Below are 14,032 nucleotides of genomic sequence, written 5' to 3'. Positions count from 1 at the left end.
ATCTCAGTCTGCCAAGTAGCCAGGACTAGAGGTGTGGGCCACCACCCTGGGCTAATTTGTAATGTTTTTGTAGAGATGGGGTCTCACTATGTTGCCCAGGCTGGTCTTGAACTTCTGGCCTCAAGTGATCCTCCCGCCTCAGCCTCCCAAAGCTCTGGGATTACAGGTGTGAGCCACCATGCCAGGCAAAAGATACTTTTAGTGGAGAAAGCTAAAGTGACTTCACATCTCAGCCCACTCAGCCCTCTCCACTTCAGGCAGGCGTCTGACACTCCACCTGCTGTGATAAATCAGCAACAAGGCTACTCTTGAAGTTCTTCAGAGGAGAATCCACCGCCCAAATCAATAGCTCTAAACTGGTGCTTTTTATGGGTAATGAAAGACCTATACAATTAACAACCGGATTACAGTGTATTTGGAGGGACAGAAAATAATGAAGAATGAAAAGGCTCTTCCCAGACAACATTCCAGTCTTGAACTTGACTCTATTTCAGCCTACCTGATTCTCCCAGTTTGGTCCCCAAAAGCGTAACAACTCACTAGTAAAACTAAATACCTGAAGAGGACAGAGACCAGTTTTTCAGACCCTTTTCCTACTCTTTGCTGGTATCAGGCTTCTAGGTTAATGCAACCTCTTAAGAGAGGATTATAAATTACAGGCTTGGGGCCAGGTGCAGTGGCTCACACCTGTAATCCCAGCACTTTGAAAGGCCGAGGCGGGTGGATCACTGGAGATCAGGAGTTTGTGACCAGCCTGGCCAACATAGCAAAACCCTGCCTCTACTAAAAATACAAAAATTAGCCAGGTGTGATGGTGTGTGCCTGTAGTCCCAGCTACTTGGGAAGCTGAGGCAGGAGAATAACTTGAACTTGGGAGGCAGAGGTTGTGGTGAGCCGAGATCACATCACTGCACTCCAGCCTGGGCAACAGAGAGAGGCTCCGTCTCAAAAAAAAAAAAAAAAAAAAAAAAAAAAAAAATTACAGGCTTTGGGCAAGGGGAAACAGCAGTAATGGGGCCTGGGCTGCCCTGACAAGTGCTCCTTTCTAGCAACTGCCTTTCCCCACATGCCAGTGCAAAGGGCCTCACCATCTCCACTGTCCAGCCAAGAGCTGCCCTGCCACTAATTAAGAAGTGAATGTTCAGAGCTGACACAGGGCAACACATTATAGAAGTCAGGACAAGAGTTACCTGGAGCACCTCCAAGGTGTAGTGGCTCTTGAGTGCTGGCAGGTGGGAAGGGGATCTGTCCAGCTGTGTAGCTACTGTCTGTGTCCAGTTCCAGGTGCAGGATGTGTTGTTTTATGGTGACTGGGGAAAGGAAGCTGGTTAGGTCTATCATCGGAGGTGAGCCCTGCTTAATGTCTACACTATTGACTTTGTTTTAACTCCTTCATACTAGACCTGTGGGAGTGCTGTTTGCAGAAATTTGGTCAGCTTAGATATAAATTCAGTTAACTTCCTCTAAACACCAGGTAGTGCTTCCATGTACATGAACGAATTTTACCCTTAAAATGAATCTGTGAAGAAGAAATGATCGTTCCCCATTTCCCAGATAAGATAATGTGTCTCACTGAGGAGCCTGACAAGATGGCTTGGTTACCAAGAGTTGGGATTTAAGCTCTGGTCTCCTGTGTCCAGAGGCCATGCTGATTTCATGTGATCTCAGCCACTTTCTGTGAAGACACTGACTTCTGAAAACTGATGCCAAAGACAGCTCTTTTGACTCTCGACACAAAATTTCTCTCATGTTAATGATCTCAGCTAATTGCAATGTAGTTATCTTTTAAATTAGCCAAGAAAAGACCACTTTTTTACAAAAGGTATTTTAGCCAATATGGGTTCATAGATCTCTAATATCCACAAATAATTAATAAAATAACAGATTCTTTTTGAGAGGAAATGCTTGCTCTCTACTCATCGGGTTGTCTAAATAGTTTGCATTAATATTAAATGGTTATTGAAAAAAATAACACAACAATGAGCCTTAGCAAAAAACAGATACTTACTGAACACTGACTACATATCAGACACTGGGCTAATAACTTTTCACACATTATCCCATTTAATTTCCACAACCTTAAGAGCCATACCCTATTTTTATTTCCATTTTACAGAAGAGGAAACCGAAGGTAAAGAACAATTAAGCAACTTGTCCAAGGTCACACAGGGAAAGGGATGGAACTAAGATTGGACCTCTGTTCTAACTTCAGAGCCAAAATCTAAATCACAATGTTATACTATCTTGAAAACTAGCCTAGCTTATTAGTGTGCTGGGCTCCAAAAACAAACAAACAACAGCAACAATAAAACATTTGATAAGTTCTGGAGAATTGGAGGTGGCAACCATGAGTGACAGAAGCATGGCTGGGGTTGAGAATGGACATGTTAGCCTGGGGGGCTGGCCCTGGTCAGGCACTATGGATGGAGGGCCTGAGGCTGCCTTTGGGATGTTCAAGTCAAAATGGAAAGGGGGCCTGTTTTAGTGCATGAACAATCAGCTACTGGACAACATACCTGCCACCGAGTGCCACTGTCCATCACACAGAGACTGCTTTGGTGTGACTGACGTCGAGGTCCCACCTGCCCCACTGTCCATAGAGGCCGTGACCTGGAACACACATGCATTTTCCTATTTCCTTCAGGAAGGCAGGTGAAGCCGACCTTCCCCTGCCATCTTCCCTCCCCAAACCGGGCCAACTGACAGCTTAAGGGCACATTAGATATTGGCCCTCCTCCACTTTTGAAGCATGTGACCACATGGGGTCCAACACTTCCAGAGATCTCTCTGCTGCATCCCTTCCAGGCAACTATAAACCAGGGTGGACCCTGGCCTGAAGTCGTTGCCAATGGCAATGAGTTGTTCCCTTCTAATCCAAACCCCGCCCCCATCAGCTCAACTCAAAGGTTACTGATTGGAATCTTCCTTAGCAATTAATGCGTGACAGTGGCTCTGTATGGAAGGATATGTGAGATGTGGAAGGCAAAGCTACTGGTAGAGGCCTACAGCCTGCTGCAAGGGCCAGCCAACTGTAATAGTTCCATGCATGGCAAGACATTAAACAAGCAAAATGATTGAGTTTGCACTGGGCATGCATCGGGAGCCAGGCATGCAGTCTGTTTTGTGCAGAATCCCACATTCCTGCTTTCTAAATCAGGGTCTCCTCCAGGATCTTCCAAGGGTTGAATCAAGGGGAATGAAATGAGAGGACTAAAATAAGTGTATTTATAAATAATTTACATTTAATTTGCATGTAGCTAGATGGGACAGCCTATTCACAGGCAATTTTTGAGCTAAACAATGTCACTGCTATTATGAAGGTCATCAGGTCTTGATTTGTTTTCCTGAGAATAATTCCCTCCCAGAGACTCTCAGTAGAGACTCTCTCCAGCTCCTCCTCTGAAAAACCAGAATTGTCTCAACCACCTTGCAAGTGGATAGTTACTTGCTTCTCTGGGCTACCAGAGACCTACTCAGACTTAATTAAAGACTACAATAGAAAGTATTCTAGGAATTTTGGGCATTTTATTTTCTTCTGGGATTCTTTTCCCCTCACATTTAGTAAACTGTGGAAGGATGGAGATGACAGAAAATGGCATATTATATCAATCTTTCACTCGAGGCCTCAACTAAGGGTCTTCCTAGAAGAATTTGGTTTTAAAGAGACATCTTTGAGAAGGAAAGAGATATAACTGGGTGGTGGAAAATAAGATGTTGACTCAGGCCTGTGAGTGATGGACAAATGAGGCCGCAGAGATGAAGAAAGAATCTGTAAGAATTGAGTATATGGCAATTTCTATAATCTTGACAAAAGCCTTAAGATATAAGAGTTATTATCTACATTTTACAGATAAGTCTGAAAGGGCTTGAGTTACATCCTTAGGGCCATATAACTAAGTGCTGGAGCTGCAATTCAGCCCGACTTGTTTGAGTTTTCCCAGTTTTAAAAATTAAGAACAGAAAACATGATGACAAAATTACTTGCTAAAGGAAAATGGTAAGTTAGCACTGAAGTCAAGGCTCTTAAATACAAGATTGGATCCCACTCTCTACTACAAACCTGACCCGCTGTGGCCTCCAGACATTGAAGCTGGTTTCCACAGACCCTCCCCATGGCATCAGACTGCTACACACCTTTCCTGCCTCCAGGTAAACACATAAGTGCTTCCCGGGCTGACTTCCGATGTGTATTAGGATTCCAGTGAGACTTCTTGGGCGGATGCTGAAAACAAGCTTAAATTCTGGCCCCAACAATACAGAGTGAGCTTTCAAAAGAGAAACAAAACAAAAGTTAATGCATCACCACGAAAGAAAACAGGATACAGTTCTTAATACGCAAAGACTTAAATTCTATAGAACTGCTCCTTACCCAAGACGACATGACCTCCTTCTTCGGAGAAATAAATGCCTTTCTCCAAAGGACCACCCAAGCAGGAAGACACCCCGAAGCTTGAAGAAGGGGTATCCAAGGGTTTTGAATCCAGCTGAAAGTTCTTCAGGCATCCCACAAAGCTGTTTGTGGGGAGGCTCTGCAACCAAGCAGAAAAGAAAAAGCTCATTACCTACACCTCATAAGAACCTACACCTCCAAGAAAGGCATGGGTAGCCAAGGCGAAGGGCACTGCAGCTTGTCAGCAAAAGGGGGAAGGTAGGTAGGGATTCCTTCTTCATGCTTCCAAGTCAGATTCTTCAAACTCAGGTTCTAATAGCTGTTCTATTTGGCTCTCTGCCCACAGTGCCAAGAAAAACCTGTATACCAGATGTTGGGGGGGTGGTCGAAGATTGCAGGTGCCACCAAACAAAGTGGTGTGTGTGCAGGAGGGCGGGGGTAGTGCAGGTTGCTAGCTTGTGCTAGAATAAGAACAGGGAAGGTTGACCTGACCCTGGTCCTCACAGATGAAGCAGCAACAAGGGAAATTTCCACTTTACAGTTCACAGATTTCACCGTCTCTTTGCAAATACAAACCACTTCTTAGAGTTCCATGAGGCAGTGTGATAGCTTAATGCAGGGCAGCTGACAAAAATAAAGAGGCCAAAATGTTCCCAAAATAATAAAATGCAAAAAAATCTTCCTACATTGTTGGGCTCAGTGTACCACCACCAAGTCACGAATGCTGCAGAGTTAAAATAAGATACAGTGTGCATTGACAGTGGGCTTGCGTGGAGCCCCATGCCTGCCTACAGCTGGCTGGAACAGGGGACTCTTCTCCTGGGGCCCAGGAACAGGCTTGTGGGGTTCTGTGCTCTCCTATATTATACACCAGGTGTGTTCTGCGGGTGCATTTTCCTGGGGAGGACTGTAAATTTCATAAAATTCTCAAGAAAGTTTAAGATTCACCGAATAAAACTCTTGGACTCTCTTCTAGAATGAATGCCTTTAGGACTCTGGAATCCTACAAGTCAGACATGGTAATAAAGATACGGTAACTTTAAAAGAAAATGGTGGCCAGGCACAGTGGCTCACACCTGTAATCCCAGCACTTTGGGAGGCTGAGGATCACCTGAGGTCAGGAGTTTGAGGCCAGCCTGGCCAACATGGTGAAATCCCGTCTCTACTAAAAATACAAAAATTAGCCAGGTGTGGTGGCAGGTGCCTGTAGTCCCAGCTACGCAGGAGACTGAGGCAGGAGAATCATTTGAACTCAGGAGGCAGAGGTTGCAGTGAGCCAAGATCATGCTATTGCACTCCAGCCTGGGTGACAGAGCAAGACTCCAACTCAAAAAAAAAAAAAAGAGAGAAAGAGAAAATGTTGATGTGATAAATGCACCTGGTGCCAGCATCAACAGTAAACTACTGATTGGGTTCCCTAAGAAACTTTTAGTTTCTTAAGATTTGTCATGCTACACAATGAAAAAGCTGTGTCCTAAAGCTAGGACTCCCCAGGATGGGCCAGAACCCAGCATTGATCCCTAAGGGCTAACTGCAGTGCTGGTGTTCAGAGGCAGACACTGATTGGATGTGGCCTGCTCCTGAAAAGGGTATGTGGGAGGGCCCATGAGATGGTTTATACGCTCAGATTGAAAGAAGGCTGCAAAAAGAAACTTGGTCTGTAAAGAGTATTGTAAATGGGGTGCTACTATTTGGCCCAGATGTTAGATGCTGGGTGTGATTAAGGTGGTTTGAAGAGAATTTATCCAAAGCCAAAGAATACCCAAATCCTGCCCCATCCTGTGATTTCTCTGAGTTGAAAATAGGGGCCGGGCACGGTGGCTCATGCCTGTAATCCCAGCACTTTGGGAGGCCGAGGAGGGCGGATCACGAGGTCAGGAGATCGAGACCCTCCTGGCTAACATGGTGAAACCCCATCTCTACTAAAAAATACAAAAAATTAGTCGGGCGTGGTGGCGGGCGCCTGTAGTCCCAGCTACTCAGGAGGCTGAGGCAGGAGAATGGTGTGAACCCAGGAGGTGGAGCTTGCAGTGAGCTGAGATCGTGCCACTGCACTCCAGCCTGGGCAACAGAGCAAGACTCCGTCTCAAAAAAAAAACAAAAAAAAGAAAGAAAATAGGAACAGAGGTTGAGAAAAGCAAACATTAACAATGAGAATCCTCCTTAGCAATTAATATGTGGTGTATATTATATATATAATGTGTATTATAAATAATTGATAATATGGTATGTATTTTTATAATATATATATAAGTTACTGCATATAGCAAAGCAAAGTAATACTGTATTGCCTGCTGGGGTACAATAAGTATACTTTATTGTATAACACTGGAGCTCTGGTCCAAACCCCAGTGCAAAACCCAAGAGGGCCAGGCTGAGCCCTGGTCGAGGCTAGGGCAGCCTAAGCAGCTAGCATCCAAGCTGGTGGAGAGACCTGCTTTCATTATGCCCATTTCTAGGCCCAGATTTGAGCCCGGGGCTCTTTTTTTCCCACTGCAAGCAAACATCACACCAAAATGTGCCACCGGGTCTGGAGGAAAGGGGCAAAAATTGCATTAAGGTGGAGGACAGTCCCTAGACCTGAGCTGTTGATAGGCTCATCTTACTTAACTTTGTGGAGTTGGGGGAAAGGCAAATCTGAGACAAGAAAGACAGGTGCCCACGGCTGCCTCAAGTAACCCTGGTGCAATTAACACTGTGGCAGGGGGTAGGAGAGAGGAAGGGAGAGGGCACTCACAGAGCTCAGCCCTGGGGCTGTGGCCCCATCAGAGCGCCCCATCAGAGCCTTGAACTTGACAAACCTAGAAAAGCACCCCTCCTCTCTGGGGACAGAGGGAGTCCCAACTTTCCCTTCGTCCGGCATTCCCAAGTTGGGTTTTTGAGATAATTTTGTTATTTCAGACATCAAATAACATTAAAACACATATTCCATTATTAAGTTATTCCTTTTTCAATTCTCTTTCTAGCGTTTGGACGAGGACAAGGAACAGCTTTTGGCTTTGTGCTAGTATGTCTTAAACACCCTCTTGATTATGTGTTAAGCACCTTTTTCTCCAAGCAAAGAACACATAGGTCACACTACTTAGTTTGACATTAACAGTGTTTGGTTTTCAAATGTTTATTTCTCATGGCTATCTATTATTTATGGTAAAGAATATTGGGTTCCCATTTATGGGAGAGATAAAAAGATCCCATAGAAGCACATTTAAAATAAATAGTTTGATGGAGAGAAAACAGTTAAGCCAATGTTTTACCTTATGGCAAAGATGGTGAAAGTGGCACAAATTACTGTAATTTGGAACACGTTATGTTAATCAAAAAATCTCTGACTATAACCTAAAACCTACGTTTTTGCATTCCCTGGAGCAGAAGCCAATAGATTCAGGTTTAGGAAGTGGTAGAGAAGCTCTATCTTCACCCTTTCAGGGTCTGCGTCGCAACCTGCACCTTAAAAATGAAGGTTCGGGGTTAAGAAATGGGCACCTAGTCTATGTGGCTGTGAACATTAGTTAGATCCTTAAAAATCATTTAAAGTATTTTGGGATTCTCATATGTTGAGTATTTTGAATATCTCATACAATTATGCCTATAATATAAGGTGAATTATTTCTGTCCATGGCTCTGAACATAACTATTTACCTTTGGTTTCCCTGATGGAGGTGATCCCAGGTAAACTGGTGGTCTGATGCTGATGGTGGAGTTTCCAGGCAAACTTCCCTCCCGGGCCCTCAGTCCATCCACAACCAAGCGCCCCTTTTCTCCATCATGGCCAAACACCACCTTTAGAGTAAGGAAGATACGTGAGTTGTATTTTTACCTTTGACAATTGGTGCTGTATTTTATTAAATATTAGTGGCCAAATTAAAAAAAATGTTTTCATGCTCCTTCAAATAGCTTCAAAAGATGAGAGATTTTTTCCTCCGGTTATCACTATCACCATCGTTTTGTGAGATTATGTGAAATACTGAACAAACTGAGCTCAAAAGGGGAACTGAAAAAAAAAGGTTGCTTAGAAGTGAACTAATCAAAAGATATTATAGAATTCATCTGGAAACTTACACAAAAGAGAAACAGTTAAAGGCACAGCCACAGGCAACCCCCTCCATGTAACAAAGGGGCAGGGACAGTTTATACAGTGCTGGGGACGGGGGTGTGTTGGAGTCGTGGCACCCTGGGCTGGCCTCTTGGAGCAGGTAGAATGAGGGCACTTCTCTTCAAACAAGAGGAGTGTTTAAACTCTTTGCTAAAATTTCTGATCCCTGGGGTCTGGTGTGGATTCTGCCATCTCATAGGTGTGGTGAGACTATTCACTACGGACACTTCCATTTATATGCCAAGCTGTGACCTTTGGTCTCTACTGCCTGCTGACACCTGGGCTTGAAGGTCTGACAGGCCACTCAACCCTGAGATGTTCACGACAGAAATCCTCATTCTCCCCCAGCTCTGAACTGCTCTCCTCCTGGCCACAGCTGCCTCTTCTCCATCTTCATCTCAGTAAATGCCCACTAATGACTCAATTGCTGGCCCCAAATCACAGGACGTGATCTGGACCCTCTCTTCCTCTCACCCTCTATATGTGATTCATCAGCAGGGCCGCGTGGTTCTACCTGCACCATGCGTCCTGGCAGTCACTTCTCCCACCTCCCCACAGCCTCTGAAAGCAAAGGCAATAGCAGCCATGTGGGCCCCCTGCTGCTACTCTTGCCCCCTGGCAGTTTCTTCAGCTAAAGAATTAAACAATATATGAATCTGTACATGTAAGAGTTTGTTCTGTTTGTTTGTTTTGTTTTGTTTTTTTGACAGAGTCTTGCTCTGTCGCCCAGGCTGGAGTGCAGTGGTGTGATCTCGGCTCACTGCAACCTCCACCTCCCAGGTTCAAGCGATTCTCCTGCCTCAGCCTCCTGAGTAGCTGGGATTACAGGTGCATGCCACCACGCCCAGCTAATGTTTGTATTTTTAGTAGAGATGGGGTTTCACCATGTTGGTCAGGCTGGTCTCGAACTCCTGACCTTGTGATCAGCCCGCCTTGGCCTCCCAAAGTGCTGGGATTACAGGCATGAGCCACCACACCTGGCCAAGAGTTTTAAGACTCTTTAAAAGCTTTACAGACACTTTCAAATAAAGTCCAAAGTCGGAGCTTGGCCTTCAAAGCTTAAATGATCTGGGCTCTGTTTTCCTCTCTAATTCCATTTCTTATCGCTTTGTCTTTTGTTCATTCAGCTACTTCCCACCTCCAGGTCCTTGTTATTTGCTCTTCCCTCTTCCTGGAACCCCCTCCCCATAACTTCATGTGACTACCTGTACTAGGGCTTTCTCTACTGCCTTATTTAAAATAGTCTCCCTGCTCTGTCATTTTCTTACCTTGCTCTAGTGTTTTCTCAAAGCACTTACCAATCTCTGACATTACATTGAGGATTGTTTGCTTATGTGTTCCAGGAAGGCAGCTAGCTGAATGACTAAGGGAATGCAACTTATCAAGTCACTTACATTTTCTGAAGTCCAGTTGCCTCATTAGAGAAATAAATAGGTCCCTTATTGCCTTAAATGGTATTTCTTGAAATCTGGAATGGCTTTAAGCAAGAGCCGAGATGCTAGGGTCATTCCAGGTCCAGAGAGGGGCCTGGAGGCCTGGAAATTGGCCATAAGAGGGAGAAATGGTCCAGGATGCAGGAGTGAGAGTAGGCAAGGGGCATGAGGCAGCCTGGGGGAGGGCTGGAGGGGATGGAAGAAGCATCAGTAAAGCCCATCTTGACTTTACTGTCTAGGATGACAGCCATGCAATGTGTGGGCTGTGGCCTCCAGTACTGAGATGCTGGGCACGCAGCGCCTGCAAGCACACAAGCTCTCCCACTCCACGCCCTCATGTCTGGGAAGGATGCTGGGACTCCTATTTTCAGCAACTCCAACAGTGAATTCCACACCAACTGGAGATACTGACACAGCCCCAGCTCTTACCGTGTGCCATTTCCCATCATTGCATTTCTCCTTGCTTTTGATCCTCAATTTTTTCCCATCTGTCCCCAGTGCAAAGACCAGACGTCCTTTTGAAAGATAAAGAGCCATAAAGGAGTTCTTAGCGCCCGTGTGAAACACCAGTCCTCTGGAGGATGTTGTCTGCATGTCCACAGCAAACTGTGACCTGTTGGGAACATCGGTGATGAAGGGAAATAGAGGTATTCAGCGTTCCTTCGAATCTCAGAGCTGAGACAGAGGGTGGGGAGCAAACACCCAACCTCCATTTTTCAAATGGATAAGCTAAGGTAGGTACTGATTAAATGACCCGTTTCTCTGGGAACTTTAAAAAGCTATTCTATTCCAGCTGTTAATGGTTTTGTTGTATAATTTCCTTACTACATTGGGGAATAACATGGAACTTTTGCGGCAAACTTAGCTAGTGGTGTAAGTCCCAGCACATGGCAAGAAGAAACATGTCTGAATCTTTTATAAAAAGTCAACGTTTTAAAAAGTTATGGTAAAATACGCTAACCTAAAATGTGCCATCTTAACCATTTTTAAGTGTATAGTTCAGTATTGTTAAGTACATTCAGATTGTTGTACAATCAATCTCGAGAACTCTTTTCATCTTGCAAAACTGAAACTTGTACCCATGAAACAAGAGCTCCCTAGTCTCGCTTCCCACAGCCCCTGACAACCAACCACCACTCTACTTTCTCTCTCGATGAACGCGACTACTCGAGATACCTCATGTAAGTGGAATTGTCCGGGACTTGTCCTTTTGTGACTGGCTTATTTCACTGAGAAGCCTGTACTTTTCAAACTCAATGAATATGCATTCTGTTTTGCATGTATTCATGGAGAGGGAAGTCGTAGGAGAAGTAGGGGACAACTTGAATAACAAGGATGTGATTTAGGCATCAAAAAAGCCTTTCCTTTCTGTTAGACAGATTTAACACAAAGACACGGAAGCACAGACCCACCTTCTCCCACCCACCTCTACATTTCTCAGACCCTAATACCCTCCCTATGAAGGAAGAAGAATGAGGCAAATATCATACAGTAAAAGCAGAGTGCGCCAGGCGAGGTGGCTCACGCCTGTATTCTCAGCACTATGGGAAAATCCTAGCATTTTGGGAGGCCGAGGTGGGTGGATCACCTGAGGTCAAGAGTTCAAGACCAGCCTGGCCAACATGGGGAAACCCTGTCTCTACTAAAAATACAAAAATTAGCTGGGCGTGGTGGTGGGTGCCTGTAATCCCAGCTAACTTGGGAGGCTGAGGCAGGAGAATCACTTGAACCCAGGAGGTGGAGGTTGTAGTGAGCCAAGATCGTGTCACTGCACTCCAGCCTGGGTGACACAGTGGCTCTGTCTAAAAAAAAAAAAAAAAAAGCAGAGTGCAAGTTAGTATTCATTTGCATGATGGTTACATGTTCTATGCACATCTAGCTAAGCAAGCTTTACTTTTTATGAAAACTCACACTCATCCATCCATCCACCCATCAAACAAGTATTTAATGAGTATGGGGGATGCATAAGGTGCAGTGCTGGACAGTAGGAATGCAACAATGGATGTTTCATTCCTTGAGTGGTTTATGGTGCAGGGGTGCCCTGAGAGGGATGCATAAAGGTGTGCATGAAAGGGTCGTGGGAGATGAAGATGTCAACAGGCTGTCTTCAGCCATTCCTGTGGCTAACAAACATCTAAGCAGACACCAGATAGGAGGCATGGGTTCATCCCACTCACAGCAGCATCCCCAGTGCCTATTACGCAGTAGGCACTCAATAAATAGTTACTGAATTGAATTAAATGGTAAATGGAAAATTCGGAGGCAGAAACCAGAAGTGGAGGAAACAAATTATACTGTTAATTGTCTTTGCTTTTTAATTCTGTGAGGCTAAGATGCACATTTATTCTTCAGATTAGCAAGTTTCCTTGAGGGCAATGTTCTTCAAAACGAAAGAGAAATCTGTATTTGTTAAATTAAGCCAACCAGATGGTAACACTGCTCAATATTTCTCTTGGTGTGTCTGTGTGTTAGTGCGGAGGTTTGGAGAATGAGGGGTAGGCAAGTTAAGGAGGATATTAGAACGTGCTGCAGAATAGAATGTACTTTCCATATGTGGGCCTGGTGATCAGATTTGACATTTGCTTTCCAGAACTGTTTCCTAAAGCAACTTTCTTTCATAAAAGACTAACTGACTAACACCCAAAAAAAGGCAGCAGTGGATTCAGATCCCAGTACATGATACTGTAGCTATGACTCTTCATTGCTGGAGGATGGGAGGGTAGGGCAGAGAGCTAAAGAGCATTTTTATACATTCACCAAAGGGGTAAAGCAATGGCACCAGTTTAAAGGAGTGTCAGAACACTGCTAGAATGTAAATCAGAATGAGAACAACAGAATCCTCCAACTCTTACAACTTTCTGAAAATAACTGATTGCTACAACACTTGGGGCTAAAATATAAGGTGAAAATTATATTTACTGTTTGACTTTTTAAAAAATGTTACCTTTTGAAATGTTACTTTTTCATTAATGATGTATGGTTTAATGTTGGACGGGAAGGCACAGGGGTTGAAGCGTCAGAAGTTGGTAACTCACTGCACTGAATGTGTTGAGAGAGAAGCTGCCAGGGAGGGAGGGCCAAGCTGATGGAGAGGCCACAAGCGGGAGGCCAGAGGCGGAAGGCTGGGGAAAGAGGCGTCCAGGCAGTTTCTCGAAAGAGGGAGATTGGCCGGGCGCGGTGGCTCACACCTGCAATCCCAGCACTTTGGGAGGCCGAGGCAGGCGGATCACGAGGTCAGGAGTTTGAGACCAGCCTGACCAACATAGTGAAACCCCATCTCTAATAAAAACACAAAAAAATTAGTCGGGCGTGGTGGCCCAGCTACTCAGGAGGCTGAGGCAGGAGAATGGTGTGAACCTGGAAGGCGGAAGTTGCAGTGAGCCAAGTCGCGCCACTGCACTCCAGCCTGGGTGACAGAGCAATACTCCGTCTCAAAAAAAAAAAAAAAAAAAAGAAAAGAAAAGAAAGAGGAGGTCATTAAGGTCAGCTTGACCAAGAGAGCAGGGGTGGGGAGTGGGGCCTCCCCACCAAGGAGTAGCCAGGGGAGGGGACAACTGGAGGGACGATCTCCTCTCCTTCTACCTTAGCTTCTACTAGCACAGTTTTGGAAAATGAGGGACCCCAAGACTTTCCATGGGGCAGCTGGAGACGTGGAGCTGTCCACACAGGCTTTCTCCTTCAGAGCTCGGCAGTCAATCTCTCTCTGGCCTTTACCTCTCTCTGCCTGTGATGCATGCTCACAGCTTACTGAGTGGGCTTCAAGGGCCAGCCTCCTTACAAGCTATGACCTCTCCTCCCTGCAAGAAAAGCATCATCGAGCCCATTTAACTAACAGGAAAATTGAGGTCCAGAGAGAGGTAGCAATTTGCTAACATGCAAGACGGGCATAGAGGGACAGCTTAGGCTTAGAGAAGTTACACGGCATGTGGCAGCCATGAAGTCGTGCTCCAAGAGAAGCTGCTGCAGGGAGCACAATGGGGCTGCCATGCCCCAGGTCTTCAGTGACACTCGGGGGTATTACAACCGGGCCATTTATGGCCAACACTGAGCTCTTCTCAGAGATGATCTCTGCTTGGGGACACTGCAGGCACCTGGCTGAGACTGTGTTACAGGTGG

At 45.2% G+C, this 14,032-nt stretch overlaps 1 protein-coding gene across 4 annotated transcripts in view; it reads right to left on the bottom strand.

Moving 5' to 3' along the window:
* Positions 1-14,032, bottom strand: part of LAMA3 (laminin subunit alpha 3) — a 284,588-nt gene that overhangs the window by 671 nt on the left and 269,885 nt on the right. For all 4 annotated transcript variants that reach the window (XM_063653496.1, XM_054461048.2, XM_063653497.1 and 1 more), the window contains 6 exons: positions 10,346-10,529; positions 8,030-8,170; positions 4,370-4,529; positions 4,135-4,265; positions 2,517-2,610; positions 1,191-1,310 (listed from right to left, as the gene is read on the bottom strand). In XM_063653496.1, the coding sequence (XP_063509566.1) occupies positions 1,191-1,310; positions 2,517-2,610; positions 4,135-4,265; positions 4,370-4,529; positions 8,030-8,170; positions 10,346-10,529 (830 nt within the window). The remainder of the gene's footprint in view (positions 1-1,190; positions 1,311-2,516; positions 2,611-4,134; positions 4,266-4,369; positions 4,530-8,029; positions 8,171-10,345; positions 10,530-14,032) is intronic.

This window comes from Pongo pygmaeus, chromosome 17 (assembly GCF_028885625.2).
Source record: "Pongo pygmaeus isolate AG05252 chromosome 17, NHGRI_mPonPyg2-v2.0_pri, whole genome shotgun sequence".
NCBI lineage: Eukaryota > Metazoa > Chordata > Mammalia > Primates > Hominidae > Pongo > Pongo pygmaeus.
The sequence above is the reverse complement of the archived record's forward strand: the minus strand, read 5'-3'. Positions and strand labels throughout refer to the sequence as shown.